We start from the raw sequence: 27,544 nt of genomic DNA, 5'->3' as shown, positions 1-27,544 counted from the left end.
CTGTACATGTATATGTTTGAATGTATAAGGGAAATGTGCTTATATGTATATATTTGTATGTATCAGCATGGGCAAATGAACCTTTGCTAACAGATGGTGGGATGTATTAAAAAAACTGTGGCATGCTAAAGTTCTCTTTAAAGAAGTGCCTTGTCTCTGTTTGCTGATTGGTAAATCTGGCAGGTAGATCTACAAAGCAGAACAAGTAATATATAAATTACATTTAAATAATAGTACATTACTATAGTTGCTCTGATAAGCCACAACCAGTCAAACCATTGATTTTGTTCATAAATATTGAGGGTTTATAGAGTCTTTGTATATATAAACACACCATTGTTCATAGTTCTTACTCTGTGCTGGATTTCCCTGTCTTGAGACGAGATCCCCCTACCCTGATATCATATAATTCCTGTGTGTATTCCAGATCCCCAAATTTCCAAATTGCCCAGTAAAGGATTAGCCACGTTGTGTGGCCATCAATGACTAAGCTCCACGTAAACAGACCAAATGGGACATTACACCTAACTTCTAAGTTATAACAGCTGTCTTTGAAATGCGGGAAACACTGTTCTAATGGACAGAACACGCAATGTGTTATAGACCTTCCTAATGTCTCCTCTTTAGAGTCTTTATTTAAGTGCAAAGTCTATTATTATGAATGACTGTTTTATATAGTGCCATCATATTCCCCAGCACTGTAGAATGGCTGTATCACTCCAAAGAGTAGAACTCAACCTTATATGCTGCAGCAAACAGGGTTTAACATAAGACACTTATTTGCACGTTCTTCCTTGTATCATGGTCAGATCTTTACATGTAATGATTTATTCATTTATTTCAGTGGTGTAGTATATATGGTTTACTCTAATGAAAGTACCACAAACTCATTGAAGTGTTCGGCTTATTTCTGTATATGCTCGACCCGGAGTATGGATATGCATTCATTTTCTTACACTTTTCTCTTTATTATGGTGTTTTGTTCCTGAGGACGCCACTTTTTTGCACCCTGCATCCAGTGCTCAAGCCACCATTATGGAACTTTGCTCAGGTGATGTGACCAATGACGCTGTGTTTTTCTATTTCTATGATTTTGGTACTTCCCATTTCCATGTTCAAGTTTCTATGGTTAGCTACAGACAGCAAATTTAGCAAAACCTTTTCATTATGTTTAATTATTTTGGTGGAATTTCATATGCAAATTGCAACAAGGCTCATCGTTTTCTTAATGGCATCCAGTAATGAGAGTTAGACAAATGGCAAGGCCTAAAGCTATTTGCTCTTGGGTTAGAATTATTTTTCTTCTAACATGCTTGTTCCCAAAGGAATATCTATCTCTCTCTCGCGCTCTCTCTCGCTCTCTCTCTCTCTCGATATATATTTCAGTATAACAATTTAAAGCGTTCATAAACAAATGGCCTTACTATGGTCTTATATCATACAAATCATGTCAGGGTTGACATGCCACCGCTATGAGCCAAGTCTAGGAACCTAAAGAATTTTCAAAAGTAATAAATAAATACCATCAATACCGGGAGAGTAGAAAGCATGTAACCCAAACCCAAATGTTATTGTTTAGAACATTAGCTTATGTTAACAATGCATTTTCTATATATATATTTTTATTGATATTTATTAGATAGAATGTGTTTTGGTGCTCAATGGCCAAAACATGTCCCTACTCAGGATTTCACAAATTGAGGAAAATGAACTTTGTGAGGTACCACCCTCGACCTCATCCAATGCATAAGGGAATCATATGGTTAGAACTAAAGTACACATATAATAGAATATAGTCTGATTATAGGGCTTAATACAGCTTGCCATGTTGTTGCTTACTGGATGGAACGTTAACTTTCATATACTTTCATATATGTATATATATATATATATATATATATATATATATATATATATATATACATATCATATTTCCCATGTCACCCTCCTCTGCTGTGCATCCACCCGTTCCTGTGTATGTCTGGAGTTTTTTCATTATGCTCACTATTTTGCTCGCTCAAAGGGACTACAAAGGCTAATATTCTAGTAACCCTGGTCCAATTGGCCCAATCATCCATCTATCATAGTTGCACTATTTTCCATCAACATTGCTCTTTATAGAAAATCGCTTATTTTATCATTTAGCATTGATGGGGCATTAATAGCCACCGCTACCCTGATATTTGGTAACAAACCTGTCTGCAAGCAGGTTACTACATTGTAGTACAATGTATACCTCATTCCTGGATTTCTCCCCTTTTGTGTGATATACTACTTAGTCTGATTTTAGAAATGGTGGGAATTTAAATTGTGCCACTGGAATATGGTAGCCTCTCCCTGACCCTGGATGTTTTTCTGTCTGGTTTTTTTTGGTACTGCCCTTTGTCCATTCTTCAGTGTCCTTCTTTTCATCTTTCTGTACACCTAAGCTATGCGGTTTGGGGGGTTAAAGTACCACTAAGAATCTCAGTGTCTTGGAGCCACCAAATACGTGCACAGCATTACCGTGATAAAAAAATAGGCATCGTTGCCCGAAATGCCACTTAAAAAAATCAAATTCATACTAAACAGCAAAATTAACTGAATTATTTCAGTCTGCATCACCTGAAAAAGCCTAAATGTTAACTTCAATGGAATAGTAAAACAAATTGTTTTCTCTGTGCATTTCAGAATTAGCAGACTTTCGGGAATTAAAAACAAGAACACATTTTTATCCAGCAGATACACAGCAAGAGCAGTTTTCTTAATGGGGGAGGGTTGCTTTAATATAATAGATACCAACTCGTTGAATTCACTTTCCATTAAGATTCACCCATCATCCGTGATGACAGGTCTGCTTTTGATAAATGAAAAAGACCTTGCTGTATACATTAAGTTTGTGAAACGTCTAGCAAATATATAGATCATAGGATAAAAAAAAGAAGTAATGTAATATGTACCAGCATGTACTCCAGAATACAGCACCATGACCTCACAGTGCAAGAATAGAGGACCCATTTACCGGTGTAGAAAGTGCCCTAGTTCTGCCCTCTCTGGATATAATCCAGTTTCTCAGCATATAGGTGATGGCAATGACATAATCTCAGAAAACAGTTATTCATACAAGGAAACTATATACCATCTGCATCAATGTTTTGTCAGCAGTGACAGGTATCCCTGTTGTGAGATGGCTTTACTGATTGGATTTTATGTATGCAGGTAAGCGAGAGACAATCCATTTATATGAACCAATATTGCAGGTTATTACTTTATATTATGGTGTGATTGTACACTAGTATTTTAGAGCAGTATAAAATATGTTAGTGTAAGTGCATTTTTATAGGAAACAAAACTAAAGCATATTTACCAATGTATCAAGACTTAACAAGAGGTTTTGTGCATTAAATCTATCAGTGTTCCTGTTCATTTTCTCTGCAGTGGAAAGACTACCTGAGACCCCCAAACTGACCTCATCCATAAATGGCAAGGGGCCGTACGTCATATCTGATCATCTCTGCATGGAGAAATTGGCTCAGTTGCCAAGGCAATAGACCGTGACTTAGGATTTCTTCCAGTAGCTCAATGACCTGCTTAGTATGACCTTGAAGAATTCATTATCTACCCAACCAAGAAATTCTGTTTTATGGTTGCCATACTAAGTGATGGAATATACTCGCGTATCTGTGAGATGTTTTAGATACACATAAATATTGTCACTGCTCATTAACTGGTGATCAAGCTTTCCTTCTTATACAAATACACAATACTGGGGTCCTTATGGAAGGGCAAACAATGAAGATTGCATGCACGGCTGTCTCATTTCAGTGTGTTGATGTACTGTACATGTATTATATTTTCCCAGTATTCATTATTTAATAAACTGGTTCCCTGCACCCCAGAGACATGGGAGAGTTTACTTATGAATTACACTCTCTAATATACAAAATGTAACGAAGGGATTTCAATAAATTGCAGTAAATATATGTCCTACAAAAACGACATTCTAGACATCTGTCTACTATCCTGTGTTACCTTCCCTTCCCCCTCCTCACTCTTTGAATGATTTGAACCATTTGGCAACTCAAGCAAATGTTAGCATCAGTTCGTGTGTGGGCTTGCATTTTCGTCCATTTTGTGTTTTTTTTTATTTCATTTTTGGTTTGAGTTTATGTTTCTATAGTTTAAAAATTTATGAATTGAGTCATATATTGTGCTTTTTAGTTACATATATTTTTTTAATCCGCAAAAATTTTTCACATCACACAATAAAATAAGAGAATTCCAAAAAAAACTAATTTTACCTTTCAATTTTTTTTTGTGCTGATCGATATTTTGGGTAGCCGATTATTTCTTTGCACGTACAGTGGCTTTAATATTTTTGTTTAGTGTAGGGACAGGAGAGGATATTCTTTTTATCTACTAATGGTGGTAGTTTAGGAGATAGTAATATTGGGAATATATCTCATGAATTATCTTGTTGAATCAACCCTTAGATGTTCTGGTGTTGATCCATATGAGAGTGTAGCTCTTACTAGTTCCTATCTAACCAGAAAATGGGTCAGTATCAAGGGATTAGAAAAATAGTAACAAAATATTATGGGCATTTTCATATCTAACACAACTAGGGGTGAGTGGAATTAACTGCTGTTATCTCTTAGTGACTCCTCCACAGAGCACCTCTTCAGATGATGCAGAATAGCTGCAGACCCAGCATTTAGGATGCAGCGCAGGTAACAAGGAAAAGACAAGGAGGGAGAAGGGGCAGGCACGCGTGACGTCACGAAAGAATGGGCGTTTCCAAAGGTTTAATCATAGGACTTTTCTTCAATTCTAATGTAGCCAGCTCTGCGCCTGCCTTCCCTGCTGCCTACATGTGAGCTGCAGTGTTCCTTTACTCCCCCCCCCCCACCCGCCACCTTCTACAGAAACCCTCCTCCCTCTTTTGTGAGGTCTGCAGATAAGAGAGAGAAGGGACAGAGCTGGCAGGCGATCCTTACTATTCTACTGCACCAGGAGGAGGTGAAAGCAGAAGAAACAAGAGACATCAGGGGCACTGCAGACAAGGGAGGGAGAAAGAAACCCATCATCTGCATTGGGCCACCAGGAAGACCGAGCTCTAACATAATAAGCTGTTTGAGTGTGTGCGTGAGACAGAGAAGTATGCTTTGCTGATGATCACAAACAGGGAAGAGGTTTATACAAGATCGGGAAGGATGCATCTTTAAAACACTGCATGAGGGATTAAGGCACTGTGAGCGATGCAACCTCCCAGTTACAACAGACTGGTCCACTTTCTCCAGCGTTTATGAATCAGCCACAGCGCGTTTACTACAATTTTCCTTTTATTGGGAGGAGCTGACTAACCTGTGATTTCATATCAAGGTATTTGATGTCATCAAGGAATTATGGATGGTCTGTGATGATGTGAATGGTGCTGCGATGCCAGTCGTGATCTAAGTTTGCGGAGCACATTGCACTATTGTGGACCGCATTGTTGACATTGCTGAGGTCTGGTGCATTCATCTCAAGCGCTACAGTTACAGAATACCCTGCCCTAGGTGTAACTGGAACAGCTTTTAATTGCCAGGGACCCTGTGAAAATGGCCACTCTGCTGCGGAAAATAGGACTGATTCGTCTTCACGACAGGGATACGGAAGACCCCAAGCATCACCACCATCACCGCAGCCAACAAGGATCACTGAAAAACAGCAAGGGGAAGAACAGCAGCAACAAGCAGTTGGGGGGCTCAGCCGGAGGATGTGGTGGTGGTGGTGGTGGTGGGAGCAGCGGAGGGGGCAGCAGCGGATGCTGCAGCAGTAACACCACAACCGGCGAGGTGAGCCTCGGCCAGGCTGAGGTCAAGGGCAAAAAAACTGAACAGTGTCACAAGGATAAACATGGAACGCCTGGAGGAAGGGACAAAAACAATGCCAAAGAGACTAGCACCCCGTCCATTACCAAGGAGTCTAAACAGCAAGGTGGCGGTGGCAATGGAGGTGCAGGGAGCAAACAAGGTGGGAGCTCCACCTTGCAGCCACTGGTTCCCCCAAATAGGCAGCACTGTACCCAGGTGAGGAGCAGACGACTGATGAAGGAGCTTCAAGACATCCGCAAGCTGAGCGACCAATTCATGTCTGTAGAGCTGGTGGATGACAGCCTTTTCGACTGGAATGTCAAGCTACACCAGGTGGACAAGGACTCCACCCTCTGGCAGGACATGAAAGAGACCAACACAGAGTTCATCTTACTTAATCTCACCTTCCCGGACAACTTCCCATTCTCCCCACCTTTCATGAGAGTGCTGAGCCCCAGGTTGGAGAATGGCTATGTGCTGGACGGTGGGGCCATCTGTATGGAGCTTCTCACCCCTAGGGGATGGTCCAGTGCCTACACTGTAGAGGCCGTCATGAGGCAGTTTGCAGCCAGCTTGGTCAAAGGCCAGGTAAGAGTTTACATGCCATCTGTGTGTTTTGTCATATTCATATGAGATGTTCTACATGCCTGCACTAAACTTTGGCTTGAATCTCTAATGTATGCTATGTTTTTTTTACAGGCTCAAAAGTGGTAGCACAGATTCATTAGTGTAGCTCTTTTGTTGTGACGATTAATAATATTAAAAAAATAACTAAAATAAGAAACTTTGGAACATTGATATGGAAGGGTGGCCCTATTTTTTATATATATTTTATAACATTAGTAATAAATACACATATTTATGTTAAAAATAATTTGCATGTTATGTATCCCATGTTAATGTTAATAAATATGGTGCATTATGTTAATACAATGATTTTGATTGATAACCTGCTGTGAATTGGCCACCTTTCTAACAAAAACAACCTTTATCTGACAGATAATAAACATTCATGAGAATTGCTGGAGAATTTCTCTTACAGATTGTAAATAACAGTGTTTCATTAAAAAAAAAAAAAAGAAAAACATGCCAGACACAGGGAGACGTGTATGTAGAAGAGTAATTCTGGAGCAAAATGTCAACATTGTAGCAATTAGCTTTAACATTCCATTGGTTACTATGGTGACTGCTTCAGATATACTTTTCTAGAGGTCTTCTTTATACATATATTACAATTATAATATTGTGAACTTTAACTAAGAATACTGAGAATATTTAATGACATCTTGTTGTGTCTCAAGAATTTTAGATGTTATTATTCATCATCACAAGTCAATTCACTATCTATCTATCTATCTATCTATCTATCTATCTATCTATCTATCTATCTATCTATCATCTATCTATCTATCTATCTATCTATCTATCTATCTATCTATCTATCTATCAATCCATCCATTCACCCACCCATATAGAAGCATAGATGAGAATCATTAGGCCCATCTAGTCTGCCCATTCTTCTTGCTGTAAAGACTCAAACCTTAATCTGTCCTTCAGCTCTTCTTAGATTCATATGCCTATCCCATACATACTGTATTAACCTCTACCACTTTCGCAGAGAGGTTGTTCCACTTACAAAAGATCTCTTGGTAAAATACAACTACCTAACATTACATCTCATCATCCAACCCTTTTTAAAAAATGTAAATAAACTTTGATTTTATGTATTTAAATGTTTCTGTTACATCTCATTATTCATTCACATTTTGAGATCCCTTAGCGTTTCCTGATAAATGTAAACTAGCAAAAATGTCATTTTTTAGTAGCCTTTCTCTGAATGCCGCTTTCTATGTCCTTCTGGAGATGGATAAAAACACAGAATTGGACTGAAGATAATACATATATACATATTTACATGCATAGTGTTAACATGTTGTCAGTTGTATGTTGAGTGTATGTGAAATCACAGCTGTAGGTGTAAATGCTTTTACATACATACGTAAGCAGATCTCCATTACAGAACACACGTATTAATATTAATGTCATGTAAATCAGTTCCACAGGTGTTTATTTATTTATTTAAATTGCCCTGTTTGACTGTTGGCAATGCTTGGAGTCTTTCCATTTGCAGTAATTATCTATTTCATTTTGGCTGTGATCCTGGTCCTCTATTACACACACTGGCTCATTTTATCCCTATATCACTCTCATTCTGAGATCACGTTAAACATCTGAGCTCCAGCAGGTGTACCTTTCATAATTGGTATCATTAGCTAAATGGGCCAGAATAACCAAAGTTTCCATTTCAAGGTATTACTAAATTTGCGTGTAACCTTGCTAAGACATTAATCCAAGATGGGTTTAAATTATTTATATAAATGGTTGGCTTTGGTTTTTATTGCACATTTGTTGCAGTTTTCCATAAATAAATCAAAGGGACAATGTGCCATACTTCTGAAGGCTAGAATGGTTTGGAATATGGTGCTGAATTTGGAAGTCTAATCAAAGCTATCAGTATAACAAACAAAAATGTCCTGTCCCAGATCTGTAGCTTGGTTGATATTACAAACGGGCCTCATAGTGTTAAACTATTTTCATTTGGATAACAATGATAACAGGTAGAAATGCATCCTACCAAATCACCCAAAAAAGCATAAACAATTATTAACTATCTGGCATCTGGTATGGTATAATTTTCACATATTATATATTTTAAAATATATTTCCATATAGGACAATTCATTTTGTATAATTGATTGTTGTTTTCATTTAGATATTAATTTTGAACTGGTGTAGATTATTTTTTTAATTGAATTATACAGATGCCTCCCAACTGGTTTTTAAATTCTAGAAACATCTGTCACACCATAACCTACATGGAGAAATAATTTTTACTCATGGAAAATAGTGTCCACATCAGTGGGTTGCAATTCAATAAAATATTTGCTATTACTATTTTTTATTGTTTTTATTGTTTTACAACTAATGAACTTGCATGCACCACAGGCTAGTCATAGTCAATGGAGCATAATAATAGGGCTTTATAGAGTGAGGTTTAGGTTAAGCATAGCCCTAGGCCTCACCACCTACCTCCAGGGCCACCATCTTCTCTAAGGCATATGATGTCATGAATATACTATGGAGGCTATATGCCAGCTAGGCCAGTTACAAGGGAGATCCCCAACAGGGCGAATTGCCCCTGCTTTGTGGCACAGGGCTTCCTGTCACCTCTAGACCTGCTGCCTTAGGCCTCGGCCAAAATATGCCACTGGGCATATGTTGTGTTACTATTTTCTAAAATAGGTCTACAATTTTGTGTATATTTTAGAGTAGTCCTAACAGTATGGTGCTTGGAACATATCTTAACTTTTCTCTCTAACTAGCTTATTTCTTTGGTATTTTTCTAACGGTGCTGTTAAACAAAGCTATCTGTAATTGTATTTTTACTCCTCAATACAGAAACTATTAAGAGTTTCAGGTTGTATGACAGCAGCCTATCAGTGCCAGTTTTCGTGTCACTTGACAACTTAAGTATTCCTGGCAAAAATTACGAATTAGGCAAAAAAAAAAAATAGGAAGCTTCTGTATTTGTTCCTAGGGAGACACACAGTGGTGCCAGCCCCTGGGCCACTATAAGAGGGGCACATCACCCTATTCCCTAGAGTGACCCAAATTCCTCTGTCCCTCCTCCTCGGATCTTCCTCTTTTCTAGGAGCTCGGAATGTTTGCTGAATATGAGTGTATCACAGTTAAAAGTCAGATGTTTAGGTAAAACAGCAGGAAATTAGTTTAGAAATTACATTGTAAACCTATAGTACAGATATTTTTTAAAGGGTTTTTCTCTCTTAGTTTTGGGCCGGTTTATGTTTATTATTATTTGTATTATTATTATTATTATTATCATTATATTTTATTTATATAGCGCCAACAATCTACGCAGCACTTAATACAATACATATATACTTTCCTTTCATATGTGAAAAGCAACAATAAATATGTATTTTGGTATATTTTGACCAATGCTGCATGCATGTAGATGAGATTTGAAAATCAAAGAGGTTATATATAAGAATGAGTTGTGATGTCAGAAGATATCACCACTCTTGCCGCAAGGCAATTAAATTCACTGCCTTTTTTGAAAAAAATTAAAAAAAATTAATCAATGTTCCTCCATTCAATGTAATATTTTGGCCTCTTAATTAAAAAAGACCTACATCATGGATTCCACCACCTTGGGATAGTCCTCATTGGGCATCATTGACATATTAAAGTTGTTGACATTGTAAGCCCATAATTAAAGGCAAAGTCATGGCAGCTTGGTCACTGAGTCCCTTTAAGGGATAGTAACTACATGCAGATTGAAAGAGTTGAATACATGTCATGTATTTCCGTGGGTGAAGGTGAAGTAAATCTGGCTTTGACTATAATGAGGACATAAAGCAATTCATTTTCGATAAAAGGCAATTTACTTTCAGTTCTTTTCAATCACTGTGTAGAATTCACTGCCTAGAGTAATGGGTTCAGGAACATATACTCAAGACATATTCCCAGAAAAACAAAATAGATATGTAATTACAGTAATTATTTTAAATATATATAAGCCTGTTGATGCAGGGTAAGCGCTGACATACCGTATTTTGGCATTAAGGAACTTTCTTGTTATGAACCAAATTTATACCTCTTTGTTAATTGTTCATTTACGAAATCATGGTACCGGTATTTCTTACTGGATTGTATATCTTGTTTTTTAATATCTAACAAATCATTATCAGCTCTAAAACAATAAGGTGTTTCAGAGCATAGAATATGAATAAAATATAGTAGATACCCACAACATTTCTTTTTAACTAAGAAGGAAAATTCCAGAACTATGAATTTCAGCCTGCTATCTAAATTATATAATTTGATACAGATCACATTAAGAAGAAAACAATATATTCCCAGAATTTTGATTACCATAACAATTGCAATACAATTATATATACAATGCATTAAGAATATACTGTGTATATATATATATATATATATATATATATATATATATATATATATATATAGTGATCATGTAAGAGAAAATGTATAGCCTGGGTTCATAGAATAATATAATCCATTGCATGTACGTAAGAAGGGGGTCATTAGCTTGTACAGCAAATACCAATTAATAAAAGTATTAATGAATTGACACAAAACTTTACTTATTATTCCGTTATCGGTAATAAAACATGGCCAGCAGCTAGAAAAGAGAATCCCAGCTGTTTTCTTAAAAACAAAAAAAAACAATGACAAAAGACATTGAAAAGTAACATAGTGCTATGTTATTTAGGTGCTATATTTAGAACATGAGTCAGTAGTGGCACATGTATTTGTATATACCATTTAAATGTTAACCTATTCCATAATCAAAACGCTGTTTAATTGTCTCAGCGCACCTTTGTAATACAAATTGTCTCAGATTATACTATTGTTATGTGTAGCACCTATATATGTATATACACACAGTGGAATATTTATGGTGCCGCAGTCCTAGGCCTGACTCAAGGCATCTCCCACAGCCGCCTTCATGACCTACCTTTTAGTAAGGAATCACATTGTGGGTCCTGTGAATGAAGTGCAGCCTACGTAAATATGTACGTATGTGTATATATACATATGTCATCAGTAAACCAGCTGACAGAGGTATTGCTGGAGGCAGGTGATGATCTTGCAGGTATACGGTTTTATTGTTATGCAAGGAGGCCATGTTGGAGTTGTGATTGAGGTCTGTGCTGCATATTCATCCTCAATTTATTTTACTGCTCTATTGTTTGGCCAGGGCCAGTCTATAATTTCCCTTTTTTGCAAGAGCGGTACAGTGAGACAGCTCAATGGGACAATGGGAGGTGTCTGTACGTGTGTATATGTATGTATGTATGTATATATATAATATCCCATGACATAACTCAGCCGTTCATATGTGTATATATGGAGGGAAATTCATATTAGTACAGTTAAATATATTTATTTCTTTTTGGTTTTTAAGTACGGTAGTCTATAAGTCAATAGTAACTTTTGACAAAATAAGCAGAATTGGAATAGGGAAAATATTTTTATTATCAGTCAGTCTAGTGTCTACCATGGTTTCCGTCCACAGTATTCAACAGAGACTGCACTGACTAAGATTATTAATGACCTCTAGAACAGCTAAAACAAAATGCCAATTCTCACTGGTTATTCTCTTGGACCTCTCAGCAGCCTTTCACACAGTCGACCACCCCCTTCTCCTACAAACCCTCCATGCTCATGGCATCCATGACACGGCTCTTTCATGGCTTAAATCCTACCTTTCCAACCGTAATTTTAGTGTCTCATTTACTGGAACCTCCTCCTCTCCCCTACCGCTATCTACTGGTGTTCCTCAAGGCTCAGTTCTTGGGCCTCTGCTATTCTCCATCTACACTTCTTCCCTCGGAAAACATATTTCTTCCTTTGGTATCCAGTACTACCTATATGCAGATGACACCCTACTCTACATTTCTGCTCCTGACCTTTCCCCCTCTCTCACTGTCTATCAGGAATTGCATCATGGATAGCGTCCCGTTACATAAAGCTCAACATCCCGCCATCTGCTCTGTCCACTTTTCCTGATATCTCTATTACTGTTGACAACTCCACTATCCAACCAACAGACCAGGTTCCCTGCCTTGGTGTCACCCTCGACTCTGCTCTCTCCTTCATCCCTCACCAAATCCTGCCGTCTCCACCTGAAAAACATCAATAAAACATCCAGTGCTCAAATCCCCCAAATCATCTCTAATAACAGCTAACATGCACGTGCTAATGTGGCCACGAGAAAATGTTTGTGGCTGAAGTTTCGCCACCAGAACCTATCTCTTGCTGCATTTGTCATTGTCTAGAGTCCATGATCACTGATTTTGGGTAGGAGTTGAATTGCACATCATTCATTTTCAACAATTATTAACGCTTTACGCAGGTCATAAAATCAAACCCAGTGACCATCTAAGAGATGCCTGGTAAATTGCTGATGGATTACTTAAAAAAGGTACTGTTCTTTTCCTGCATGTGTGTCTTACAAGGGTGATCTCAGGTGTTGCAGACTGGTCCATATGAAGTGTTGTCCTGTAGATGAACTTACAGAAGGGATTCTAGTAGTCGTTTCTAAATCCCATATGCTGCGGGCAGGACTTACATTTGCTGGTGAGGAACATGTGAAATTTATAAGTGAAATGCAAAAAATCAACAGCTGTCCTAGTATCTATGTGTCCCGCAACAAGAGGACACAAGCATAAACTAGAGGGGCAAAGGTTTAATGGTAACATCAGAAAATATTACTTTACGGAAAGGGTAGTGGACGCATGGAATAGCCTCCCAGTGGAAGTGGTAGATGTTAATACAGTAAAGTCATTTAAGCAAGCATGGGATAGGCATAATGCCAAGCTAGATATAGGATAAGGGCAAGTACTAAAGGAGAGTACTCAGAGGTTGGGCAGACTGGATGGGCCTTCTGGCTCTTATCTGCCGTCACTTTCTATGTTTCTATGTTTCTATGTTTACCCTTTATCTCGTAATTTTTGTTGTCTTTTCATCATTACTGATTATATTAAGAATCTGAATCTGCTTGAGCTGTCTCATGTGTATTTAACAGATATGTAATCTGGGATTTATGAATGTGTGATCCACTTTACCACACTGGGATTGACCTGGACCTGCCATTCACCTCAGTGCTAAATATACCACAATATCCATACGACACAGACTATACTGATTATTATTCCAGCTACAATTGTATTAAAAATCTCATTTGGCCTGAAAGGGATTTCAGACAAAAATTGTGTTGCATTATTATTAGTATAGTATTCAAGAGTTAAGCCTTTTTTACATAACTGCTTAAAGGTTTAATATTAATTTTAACATATATATGTGTATATATTTTTTTCTGAAATGGGGGAACTCTAGCTGAGTCCCAGTGTATCAATTTTATTTTACACATTTTATACACGGATTTTATTTTTGAAGTGATCCTTTCCTAGCTTGAAAATTATACCCTATTTTGTTCTGGCTTCTAAAGAGCTGTTTCCACATATATTAAAGTACTGTCTCTACACAACTAAGCATTTTTTTGCACTCTACAGCTCTTGAACCTGTGACCATTATCACCACTAGAAATGCTTTCAAAAGTCTGTTTTTTGATGGATTATAGGGGAAAAGGCACCAAACTGTTCCCCAGAGGTTAAAGACAGTCGCACGTTGAATACAAAATTAACTCAATGTCCTTGCATTTCCTTTGTAGAACACACATGCAATATCATTATTTTATAGTAATGTTTTTCTCTATTCGTATAGTAATATATTACAATTATTAGTGGTCATAGTATTCCAATAAATGTGTTTGGTGTCGCTCACTTGTTTTGTCCACAAGAATTTGCTTTCAATACTATGCCCTCATATTTTAGAGGTTGTGTGTAGCATGTTTTATAGAAAAGTTGTAGCACATTAACAGAAAGCAGCAAAAATTACATAGGACTCTCCAACAGTGATGTGTTCTGGCTTAGGCCAACAAGGGTGACAGGACCAGGGGGTGACAGGACCAGGGGGTGACAGGACCAGGGGGAGACAGTCCCCCTGTGGCAAAACCAGGAAGAAGATCACAGTGCTGGGAAATGACATAATGTTTCAGCGGTCTATGGTGAGGATGGACATCAAGGAGAGGGCGGTTGGCAGGGCTGCCTAGGGCAATGCCAAAGGTAAATAAGCTTCTGCTTTCCAAACTGCAGTGTCCCCCTAACTAATTTTTATTGTTGTAGCATTGGAAGAATATAGTTGACAAAGCAAGAATCCATCAAATGCAATTCAAAAAAACACATATACAAGTTATACATATTGGGATTCCGTCACACTATATAGCCATAAATTACATAACCTGCCACTACATCAACATTCCCCAAGTTTGACGAGCCCTCTCAAATTTTTTATGGCTATATTACTTACCAAGGAGCTGAATCAGTGGGACTACTTTGCATTTTAATCCAAAAGAGACTGCCAAGCAATTTAAAGCCTTCTCTGGACACCATTAAAGTGGCACCCGTATGGCAGTAGGGGCTGCTCAACCCTAAGGTTTGGTGAGAACCTGCAAATATGCACACCTTCTTTGGAGCTATAACACCTTCCACTCTTCTGGGAAAGCTTTCCACAAGATAATTTTTGAGGTCAGGCACTGACATTAGAGGAGAAAGCCTTGCTCGCAATTTCCATCCCAGTTCATCCCAAATGTTTTTCAGTGGGGTTGAAGTCAGGGCTCTGTGGGAGCCAGTAAAGTTCTTCCACACCAGACTCATCCAAACATATCTTTATGGACTTTGTTTTGTGCACTGGGACACAGTCAATAGAAATGGGCCTTCCTTAAAGTTGGAAGCATAGCATTGTCTAAAATATAGAATAGTAATCAGCAAAACAGAACTATTCTCTAGGTCAACACAACCAACATGTAACATATAACTTCCAGATGTCAGTTCAAATAGAGGTGGATCATAGCAACCAATTGTTTTCAAACCCTTTGGGGGTTTCTGCAAAGGAATTGTATGTTACTCATTTTTGGAGCAGCCATAGTAGTAGACAACTAAACATAGGTGTCCCCCTGATTACCTGGATTGGTTTACAGATATCATATCAAGCTTGCCTTTTTCTGCTACAAAGCTGTTATTAAAAGCAAGAAACGTACTCTTTCTCGGCTAGACATTTCCGTTTGCCCAAGGCATTGGTGTTAGTTTCTTGTGACAAGATCCTACAACATCTAAAAAGTGACTCACAATTTGCTCTTGAGGTTTGGATGCATCGCATGACATTTTGTATGCTACATCTCGTCTTACCATCTGTGGATTTGTTCTCTGACTAATATTTTAAAACCTTTTTATCTCAGGCAAGCCATTTCTTAAATGACATTGTCCTAGAGTTCCAGTCACTGGGCATTTTTAAATGTACCAGTTTTCATCATGCAAAGTATGCAGAATAATGGACAATAATTGCATACAATTACATATTTTAGATGGTTGGAAAAAAGGTTACAAAGCATTAATTTTCTTATCTGAAAGAAGCATGCCTTTGTGTATTATACAGGACTATGGAAAATGAGAAAAAAAATCATTGTTAGTGTAGCTGTTAGTTATGATTTCACAGTAGGTGCATATATTTAGCATTATTTAGTTTATTACCAAAAGTTTAGTAAATGGAAATATCTTATTTTCAAATCTGTGTTTTACAGTATATTTTCAGGCCTGATCGCATTTTCATTGGAATATCCTCCTTCTTATCTCCTTTTCCAGTGATATTTGCTTAGTTTCCACAGAGCTGAACGCTTAAGTGTCACAAAACAATACTAAACCTAATAATCAGATGGTATGAGCCATCTCTGTAATATTTGCAATTAAAATGATTGTCACAAAATCAATTATTTTGTCTCATTTGACATCTCTTTCTCAGTCGCTTGCTTCATTGATTTTTATAAAGCTTGGAGGCACTGGATCAAAAGTTCTTGTGGTTCTTACACCTGAGATAAAATAACGAATAATGTTTCTGTACCATGTAGATGTCAGATATAGATGTTTCGAGTGCATGTAAGCATCTAGATAAATAATATATAAAACTTGCTCTCCCATTATGTTGGTGGTGGGTAAGCTCATGCTCCTCTACTTCTGACAGTCATAGCCATGTCCAGTTCTACCATTTTCCTAATGAAATTATAAATTGTATTGTCATAAAGTTTTCACTTATCAACATATTCAGGCTAAATAAATACAAATCTCATTAGAGTATATTCACTAAAGTGGGAATGGACAAGAGAGTTTGCAGAGGAGTTGCAGTTTCAACTTGCCCAATACAATATGCATTATGGTGGGCACGTTTCTCCTGCAAGAAGAGTAAGATGATCCTGAAATGGATAGTTCAGTCCGTGACTTTCAAGAAATCGAACTGATTTAATTATACATTATACAGAGCCATCCCAGCTCTTATTGCAGTGGAAAGTCACTAGGGTTGCTACTTAACCCCTTAAGGACAATGGGCGGTCCCTAAACCCATTGAAAACAATGCATTTTGATTTGTCATTAAGGGGTTAAAACATATATAATGAAGTTGTTTTGTTGAATCTGCAGCCCATCTGCAAACTTTCTTATTAAATATAGCCCCAAATTTCTGTCAACCATTTTGGGAAAAACCAACAAATAATTCTGACAAAGTCTTGCAATCTCATATTTCATACTTTGATATTTTTGATACTCCTGACAACTGGCAAGTATAATTATTGGGGTTTATTTATTAAAGCAAGTTGGAGGGAGACTTATAAAATTCAAACCATGTACCTCTGTAACAGTTAAAGCATAGGAAAAAAGGCACAAACGGTGTTCTTTTAATAAATGCATTTAATTACGCTTATGTGTAAACTGACGTTTGGTATTTAATACAATAATGTACGTCCCAGGTCGATCTATATTTTTTTTGTGTTTTTTGTGTTTAATTCTCTCTCCACCATACTGCTTTTTCTTTGTGAGCTATTATTTTGTATGCCTCTTATTCACAACGTGGAATATCTCAGTCGGCTGTCGGAGAATTAAAAGGATAATCCAGGCTTTGTTAAGGTTAATGTAGTTGTACTTTACTGTACTTGGGGAGGAAAATATATGAGAAAGGAGGATTCCTCCTGAGCAGTGAACTGAGTGGAACTTATCCTCTTGGTCAGAGGCCTTGGTATATAATTTTAACCGGAACATGCATTTTTCCCAAGAAGACATGCACAGTGTTAAAAAGTAATAACATAAAATTTGACAGCAGAAAATAACCATTCAGCCCATCCAGTCTGCCCATTTTCTTGCTGCAAAAATCTCAAATCTTATATACCCTGTCATATATTCAGAGTATCTGTATGCTAATCCAATGCATGTCTAATATGTCCTCACTGTATTTACTTCTACAACATCTTCTGGAAGGCTGTTCCAGGTATATACCATCCTCACAATTACAGTTTTATTCATACATAGGAGCAACTCAGTAACACTAACACAGACTGTTTGATAATTAAATGTAATTTGTATGCAATGTGTGCATTTAAGTGCATTCATCATTTTGTTATGTATAGGTGGTTATGATTTCAACAAAAATGTGATGTAAAAGGTGTCTTTTATATCCGTAATATAGTACAGTATACTCAAAGAATACAAACAACTGCAGCTCTAAACAAGACAAAAAAATAGAATATTTTTGAACCATTATTATAATAATTTAACTTTAGTGGCTACATTAGGAGAACAAAGTATGCAGTGATTCCTTGTATTTGGCTTTAATTAATAATAATAATAATTTTCCTAGTAAAACATTTACTTTGCTTTAAGCATCTAGCGTCAAAGTACAGACACCATCAATTCATTAGGTGCTAATATATCTGTCACATTTATAAACTAGCAGTATATTTTTTTTACTATCATTATTTATTTCTTATCATTTGGTCCCATCACCTTTCTTTCATATACCTCATAGGATAGACCTGTAAGGATAGTGGAGGGGTTAAACATAGGAATAATGGTATGCTAAAACAAATTAAAAACCTGGATCAAAAAAGCAGGCAAATACTCAAGCTCCTGGATAGTGCGAACAAAGCATGTCTGCAGTCCAGAAGCTGGGACGTAGACAGTGTATGACATAAATAACAGTACGAGGAGAGTCGAATATTTTTGGGGCCTAGCCCATGCTAACCAAAAAAATTAAATCAATATGCTTCTAGAAATGGAAGGTAAACTCTGTAAGCTGCCAGTGATCTACTAATTGTCCTGTTAATGAAGCCTTTGGATCTTGTATTAGGTAGCTTAACTAGCAGCGATTGCTGTGTCTGAGCAGCACCATAAAGGTCCATCACCATTTAGGCCTTGGTGTGGCTCCCGGCAGATGCTTCTACATGCTGCCTAAGCAATTATTTATTATCACGCAGTTAGTGGTAGGAATTCTGCCATAGTCTCATGTTCAATCACTGATGACCTTTATTAGAAAGGCCAGAGCTTCACAAGTAGGACTAAAAAGCTGCAGATGAGAGGAGGCATGCGGAGCTGAGGGAATAAATTGCCTTGTGGTAAGAGTGCTAATTATGGTGTAGATAATACAACGGGTGATGGGTAAGTCCATGTGTTGTTTTTTTTCTTTGTGTTTTACCAAGATCCTGATTTTTCCAGTTTTGTGATACATTTTTTAAGTAGCAACAAAAATAACTTAAGGTAATTGACAAATTGGAAGCCATCATGTGCAATTTACTTAAATGCGTTTCAAGTGCAGTTAGTCTGATTATTATGGAACAGGTTGACAAATAAATCATTCAGGATATTTATGTTTAACTAAATAAACTAAACTGTTCTACTTTTCGTGTGAAATACACTATACAGCACAGGTATTTCAGATTTGCTGTCTGGAACATTCAAATAGGTATCCTCTTAATGCTGCATTATCTCAGAATTGATGGAAAGGGAAGGCTTCACCTGGAAAAGAATTCACCTGGCATTTATCTGGCATTTTTAGTTTAATTAGATGCAGTACGTAATTTTTAATGAAATAAAAAAATAATAATAAAAACCACACGTTCACCGCAGAAAATGAAGATGTAATAGAATATTTTCATGGAAGACCATGTTTCAAAGAAAGCCTTCAGATTGTACGTTGGTGGTTAATTTTAAAGAACAATTCTGGTGCTGGTTAAAAACAACAACCCACTGAATGTTAAAAATTTGCAACAAAATAGCTTTTTACAAATGTGTCTGTTCTAGAACATGATTCTTTCCGAACAGAAACACGCACATAAAGCTTCTGTAACACAACTGAATGCATCACACTGTTGCCCACAATGATTACGTTTCCAATTGTTTCTAAATGTCAGCTGCTCAGAAAATACAAATATATCATAATTACGACTTATCTTTCTATTAATTCTTGAATGAGAGAGCGGTTAGTAATCACGTAACGAATCACGTAAGCTACACTGATTGACGTACATTCTTTATTTTATCCTGAGCATTGCACCAGATATGTAACACTGTCGGTTTATTGCTAATGTTTTTTTTTTTTTAACTGTTCCTACCTGAATATTTTTTTACGCAGTATGCTATTTTCTAGAAAGCAGGATGACATAAGGCTTCATACCCTCCTACATCCCTTGCCATCTGGATAGTTCAGTAAGAAAGAACAGTAACATTGATCTTGCATGAAAATGTGAAATGCAAGATTACATAGCATTTAAGAGGAGACACATGCTGCTAGAAAGCGGTGTTCTATTTTACTTTACATAAAATACTTCTAAAGATACAATGATTTTCAGCAGAAGTAGTATATTAATATTTTTATGGTAAACAGGTTCCAAATGGTGTTTGCCTCTTCCTAACGGGCAGTGTCCTATGTTGCCCCTAAGCTTAAATATATTTTCGATGTCTCAGCATAGTCTGTCTTGTATTTGTTAGCTGATATATATATATATATATATCCTCAGAAATGTAGAGTTTTTTTTTATAATTGTGTAACTTTAAATTTTATGAGCGGGTGAGCCATTTTACTTTTTGTTTATTCTGTTTGGCTGGATGATGCACCCAGATCATTCAGTTTTGGGGTTGTGTGCATCCTCCCTTATTGTTTATCTGGCTTCAACCAAGTGTGGGCCTGTTTTTTTTTTTTTTTGTTTTTGTTTTTTTTTAAAGTAATCTGATTTCTCATGGGGGGGTTGCTTGAAATCCCTTTGGGAATTCTGGTACATGATCAATTTTAAAACTCACACCAAAACTGCTTTTAATAATAAACCCCACTTTAAGCAGAATGTATCCCAAAACACAAAAACATTACTTAAGATGTACTCTAGCAGATGAATCACTGGTGGAAACATGCCAGTGGGAACCTTTGAGTAGACCCAAAGGACAACTGCTGCGGGCCTGTTAGGTATGCCTGCAAATACTAGAACTGAGTATACAGTTGAGCAACATCTAGAAATCTGTGAGGTACTTAGTGATTGAATGGCCTGATGAATCACAGCCTACCCATCAGTAATATCATGTATAAACTGTGACCTAATTTTTACCAACAACACTATAAAAACATTCATTATGGTTTTTTTTTTAAAAAATGGTGGCACATAAGAATTATTGACAAAGAAGAATCGCCATGACCTATTTTACTTGCAAACTGAGGAGAGCTATTAAAAATGTGTTGTTTTTCTAGGGCATCTGCTCATTCTGCTAGACAAAGAAAGTGCGATCTAAATCTGATTTATGTTCTTTTTTCTGCCTGTGTTCTAGCTTTTTGCTAAACCCTTCCTCTGCCTATGATTTCCCATGTGTGCAAGATTTATATTACCAGTGGCCATATGTACAGAGCTGCTTCTAGTTTCCTTTTTTTAACTGCTGCACCATTCTGTTATAAATGTTCTGCTGAATTTGCACAGTAGTGGTCTATTAAAGGCAACACTAAATTGCAAGTTTCGCTTTTATGTGCAATTCAGAAAATGTATGTTTTATACTAATATTGTATATAATATATAATATTATATTTAAAAAAAATATTTTAAAATTTTTACTTTACTTTAAGACAGATAAAGAACTCTTAAGGCTTGAAATTCCAGAAACCAAGAGCAGGTGACCATTGTAATAGAACATGTTTCCATTTACATTGCCTCGGCTGGTCCCAGCAGGCAGCAGCCCCTGTCTAGCATAAACTGGGACAAATTGCCCATATGAGCAGTCAGGCTTTCAGTAGTGCGGAAAAGACCAGTTGGGGTGATCAGAGATATTTCTTGTAACTGGCCCATGCTCGCTACAAATACAGTGTATAGATGTCAACCAAAGACAGTCTCATTAGTATCTCTGTCCTCACAATATGCTTGCCGGTGAAGCTGAACTGTGGGATGTGATGTTATGCACCAGCACAGAGGGTGTTTGGTAACAGTAGGAGTAGACCCATTTTGAGGTAGGTACTGGAAGATGACCCTTTGTGTACCAAATACATATAGCATATGAGGTGGCACTCCCTATCACCCCCAAAGCCTGCTGCTTAATGTAGCTGCTGGTTACCATGGCAAAAAATCACTACAGGCTGTCTGATTGTCCAATGGATCTATTGGTCAATCAGCTTTCCAGCATGCAGAAAAAATTGCATAATCCCTGCATACCAGCAAGATCTAGACACAGCAAGCCAGACAGAGATGGTGGTACAGCATGACTCCTATCATCATATACTGAGCCAGACACAGACACGGGTACAGCATAACTCCCATCATAATTTACTGAGCCAATTACTGATGGTGGTACACCAGAACTCCCATCATTATACAGTGATCCAGACACAGACAGTGGTACAGCATGACTCTTATCAGATATACTGAGGTGGTATACGGTGGTACAATAATTCCCATAACTATTTACTATATACTAAGCCAGACATTGAAAATAGTACAGGATAACTATAAAATGAGCCAGGCAAATAGTTGTGCAGCATAACTTCAAATATATACAGCAGCTGAGAACTATCCTACCTAAGCATATTGCTTAGCAAGTATCACAAAAGACTTTTGGCTGGCTGGGCCTCATGTGGTCTCACTCACACTCTCTGACTCTCTCTTCTGTCTTTTTTTCTTCATCCGCTTCTCCATGGTAACAGCTCTGTTGACCACACCGCAAAAGGGCAGACCCACTTTGCCCATTGTAGGCTGTCTACATGTTGTGCGCCATGGCTCTGCAATTTTGCCAAAGTACTCAGAGAAGCCAGAGTATTGCAGACGAATTCACGGAGAAAGAGAAGAGTTTCTGCACCTCTATTTCTTTGTGAATTTGGCTTCTTGGGAGTACTGAAAAAAACCACCAACAGAGTTTCAGTTGGGGCATATCTGGGCCATGATATTGCCTGTTTGACAGCACTTTTAAGACTTGATATAGCGTCTCTGTACATTTTGCTGCATGAACTATGATTTTACAATTATGCTAAGTATTTCTCTTTACATTACTTCAGGGATGCATAATGTGTTTCTTTAGCTGTTGTTGAACAGGCAACATTGTTCTGATATTTTATGAGATTATGTTTTATTGTGTTTTTACATCTTTACCATGTATGTAAAGAGAATTATTAGATTTTTTCATTTTGTTTTCTGTTTTGCTTTTTTAATCCATCAAAATTACATCTTCTAGTACGGTGCATATAATTTGGTTGTAAGCCAAGATACACAATGTAAACATTCATATGTTATATCAATGTCTTTAAATGTGTGGTAGTGTGAGGTAGAATGCCCATGACATGTATCTACACATTTATCTTCTTTGTTTTTGGAAACTTTAGTAGATGAGAGCCCGTGTGCGAAATTGCTCATTAGTACTAGGGGAGGCGAATGCATGGGATCAATAAAGTTATTAGTGAATTGTAAATTGTCTATAAATACTGGGGCTCCCAAGGGCCTAATACCCCATGAATAAACTAGGCATGTTACTATAGAGGCACATGATGTCCAGTATATAACTGCCCAGTTAAAGGATTGTATGTCATCAGAAGCAACAACAAAAATAAATCACCATAACAGAGGAAAGAACACAATATTATTAAAACAATAAATAGTCATAGAAATATTTGTTAATGTACAATACGTAGCCGAGTCAGGCTTACAGGATTTTTGTTTTAATTTCAATAGAGGCATGTTGGTGCTTGCTTCCAATGCTTGTGTAGCGCAATGCACATGAACACTTAGATATTTTTCTTATCAAGTCTGTTTATTGAGCCTAATGCATAAAATGGTTAAGAATAAATGCTAAACGTTTTAAATGAAGCAAATTATTACCTTCTTCAACTCTAAATGTAAAACATGACAAAGTTTCCCCATAACAAAGTTATAATTTATGAGCCTAGTCCCAGGCTCAAATAATACAAATGTGTAAAATGAGGCCTACCAAACAGTGTGAGCATGCTGCAAATACAGTTATAATTTATGTCGATGTAACGGCACTTTAATGCATATAATAACTGTATTCTTTTTAAATTGACATTTCCCGCCTTGCAAATACATGGAGGGAGTCAGAATACCCCCGTTCATTTGCCTCTTTCCCTGCCCCCCCCAGCACCAAGTCACTATACTCCCCGCAAGAGGTCCAAGATGTCTAAAAGGCCACACAAGCACATGTGCACTCCCATTGATTGCATGGAGAGCTTTCTCTCCATGAAATTGCCTAACTCTGGTGCAAAATGTCATATTGCAGAGGGTCGTGCATGTACATACAATGCATTCTTCGTTGTTGGCACTGTATAGGGAAGCTAGACTGTCCCTTAAAGGGTGTTTAGTGAGCTGCATGTTACTTTAATGCTTGCATCAGCTAAAGGTTTCTAAACTCAGGGGTTGATTTGTGACCTTCAGTTTATTCTTAGCCCTTGTTTTAATGACTTTTTCTGTGTATAGGTATTTTAATCCCAGTCCAGGAAAGACGCGTGGAATGTTCATTTTAGTTGTTTTTTGTGTAACATATTAGGAATGTCAGTATAATCTCGTGAAACATGTTGGTTATTAATCTCTGCAACATCCATTTTACAGGATCTATAGTTAAAAAAGTAGGCTTTAGTAGGAATAGGTGAGATAATACATATATAGAACTTTTGCTGGTAAACAAAAAAAAAGTTCATTACTTAGAGGTAAAAATAGAATGCAAATTAAAAAAATTTTTTTTTGAGGGGAGGTTGATAAATTTCATATTTCAACATGAAAGCACTGCAGAATATGTTTGCTTGCAGACAGCGACGCTGTTGCCAGTACTTAATAGTGAGTGACCCAGACTAGCAAACTGAACCATATGTTGGCTATCGATTTGGTTCAGAAATGAGCATATCTGTATGTGCAGGGAAAGAAACCCGTTTGCGGTCTCAGCTGATTAGTTATGAGGTAGCCGTAACAAAAAATCTGCTGTTTCTTAGTAGACACATCTTCTGAAAATCCCAGTGGCATGTTAAAGTGCCTTTGGCCTTTGGCAGAGAAGCCAGTTATTTTTAAACTTTAATGGATTTGTTACTGAAGGAAGCATAGCTGACAGTAGGCCATTTGGTTTACACAACAGGTGTGTTATGGGAAATGTGAGTGAGGATCCGGAGTGTAGATCATTTCCTTACCATGTAGGTGCCATTTATTTAGTCTATTAACAGTATAGGTACCCTACTGCAAACAGTCCCTCCCGAAATGGAAAGCCTGCGAATCACCCAGCGTAAAAACCAAGTATTTTTAAATAGATTTCAGAATTAACAGTGCCCTTTTTATTTTGTTTTTTTTTTGTTTGTTTCATATGTACTGTACATACTCATATCCTTTTTCTATAAATAGTATGAATGTGCAAACTATGCCATCACATTCTTCGAATGGTTTTACTCATCAATCTTTTCAGTACATTTTCTATAGAGAAAGTTTGCAATGATTTTGTTGAAGGGACTATATGCAAGACAAGGACTGACAGAATGTTCTAAAAAAAGCAGTCCAAAGACATGCAGTCCAAAGACTGCACGTTTTTGTTTTCTTGATAAAAACAACTTGATATGGATTTCATGATGTCATTATACAGAGAATGTTTAGCTAAGTAAAGAAGAAGCTGGGGCAAGAGTATCACTTTTCTTCTTGGGATGATTTTTGATAATTAATGACCTTATAACCACAAAGATAAAGAGAAACCAATATGATATCTGACCTTATGGAGAAGTTCCAAACCACTGCCCTCCATTTGGAGAATACTATACCATTAGAAGAGGTTTATTTGGGAATCTGACATATTCTATTTAAATGGATACTTATTGTATAAAGTAAAGTCATTTATGCATGTACTTTATAATTATTTCTTGATTTATATAGAACCATCGTATTTCAGAGCTCTGCAAAGGGGCATGTAGTGCATTAAAGTGTTAATCCACATATATATATGTAACCTATTCTGGTAGTTTAACTTGTAATTCTCTCATTTTACTTTCTCATTTCTAAGAGCAGGACTGTTACGGTAACAATTTTTTTGAATACAGGTCTTCTCCCCTATTTCATGGTGGGGTGATGTTTTGCAAAAGAAGGATTGGACTTTCTGTTGGATCTTATAGCACCATAGCTTAGATGCTGTTGAGCCATTAGGAACATAATTGTTTCACAGAAGTAAATGTTTAGTTAGTTAGTATCACTTTAAGGTTGTGCTTATTAAAACATGTCATGCTTATGTCCCTTTATGCTGTGGGAAACCTTTCATTGCCTTCCATTATTTCCAAGAATCCTGCTGTGTGCATTACTCAAAGCTTTGCTACAAACAATGATTACATTTACATAAAATAATTTTGTTTTGTCTGATATCGAATAAGGAGATGCAGAAAATATGATTTAATTTGAACAACCCCTGTGCAGAAGAATAAAAAAATATTTGCTTTATTTCTGTATGTTAATAATACCCACAAAAAATCAATCGAAACTCAAAGGAAAACAATATAATCACTTTTAACTTTAATTTTTAACTGTCAAATGAAGTTCAATAATTCCCACTGATTAAGTCATCGCCCACTCATATGGCACCTATATGTACAACTTGTAGAACATTTCGCAGTGGTGTGTAGAAAAGTTTTTTTTTTTGTTTTTTTTTTTTAAATAAATAGGATTGCATTTTTATTACAAATATAAGGCTAAAAATCAGCTGGTGTGAGTTGGAAAAATGATGGGCCAAATGGACAGAGGTAATTTATCTGCCTCTCTGTTGTTGTTGGGTGCTACAGTGGCATTTTAATGATTCTCAACAATTTTCTTTCCATAGGGCCGCATATGCAGGAAAGCGGGCAAGTCTAAAAAGGCCTTCAGCCGCAAGGAGGCAGAAGCAACATTTAAGAGCTTGGTGAAGACTCATGAGAAGTATGGCTGGGTGACCCCACCAGTATCTGATGGCTGATGCAAGGAACCCCATCTAAAATAGACTTATAGGAAGGGGGATGGAAAATGTCACCAAGAAAAAAGAATAAATATGAATATATTAAAAAAAAAGATCACTATTCCATCTTCTTAGTGCTGTACTTCATCCATCCATCCGTCCTTTTCTACTTCAGCTTCAGTTTAAGAATGTGATTGACAAGAAGACTTAATTTATTTATGCCCAGATGTGTTTACAAAAAAATGAGACATGGACTGAAAACTGATTATGGAATGTTGTGTTACAATCATGTTTCCAGACTGATGAGCGATCATCTTCAGGTCACCGTAGAGCGGAGATTGAGATTGCTTCATTGTCCATTCTTGACGCATGGTTTTTCAGCTTCTTTCCATGTCAGCAACGCCAAATGGCAGCACTTGAATTTCCATCTGCAGCCACTGTTTATTTAAATGTAATTGAAGCCGTTAATATTTAATAGGCAAGCAATGCATTGCAGGTACATGTTTGCTGTGCTGTTTATCTTTGTCTGTTTTCCTGGCAGGTCAACACAACTTTGAAGATTTTTGTCTTTATGTGGAGCTGTGGTCCGCTGTGACTCAAAACCTAGACCTCATTTGTGTTTGATGTGATCTGTGTTGGAATATTGACGAAATATAACAGTGAAAAAAATAACGAAGAGTAATAGTGTGGAGCTATTGTAAAATAAAAGTTCACTTAATGCTGGGTGAAGTTGGTTTTCATGCGTGGTGTAATGAGATGTCACTAAAACAATTTAGAGATCATTAAACACATTCTATGTAA

The 27,544-nt window shown here is 37.0% G+C and overlaps 1 protein-coding gene across 1 annotated transcript; it reads left to right on the top strand.

Moving 5' to 3' along the window:
- The first annotated feature begins 4,948 nt into the window (after positions 1 to 4,948).
- UBE2QL1 (ubiquitin conjugating enzyme E2 Q family like 1) lies at positions 4,949 to 27,544 on the top strand. Its single transcript, XM_053466591.1, has 2 exons — positions 4,949 to 6,422; positions 26,633 to 27,544. The coding sequence occupies exons 1-2, from the start codon at positions 5,580 to 5,582 to the stop codon at positions 26,762 to 26,764; spliced, it is 975 nt and encodes a 324-aa protein (XP_053322566.1). The 5' UTR covers positions 4,949 to 5,579; the 3' UTR covers positions 26,765 to 27,544.

Source organism: Spea bombifrons, chromosome 5 (genome assembly GCF_027358695.1).
Source record: "Spea bombifrons isolate aSpeBom1 chromosome 5, aSpeBom1.2.pri, whole genome shotgun sequence".
In the NCBI taxonomy this organism is placed as follows: domain Eukaryota; kingdom Metazoa; phylum Chordata; class Amphibia; order Anura; family Pelobatidae; genus Spea; species Spea bombifrons.
This window is presented reverse-complemented; position numbering and strand designations above follow the sequence as displayed.

Coding starts and splice junctions, on each gene's coding strand:
- UBE2QL1 (XM_053466591.1), top strand. CDS start 5,580: ATGGCCACTCTGCTGCGGAAAATAGGACTGATTCGTCTTCACGACAGG. Junction 6,423..26,632: donor CCAGCTTGGTCAAAGGCCAG/GTAAGAGTTTAC, acceptor TTCTTTCCATAG/GGCCGCATATGCAGGAAAGC.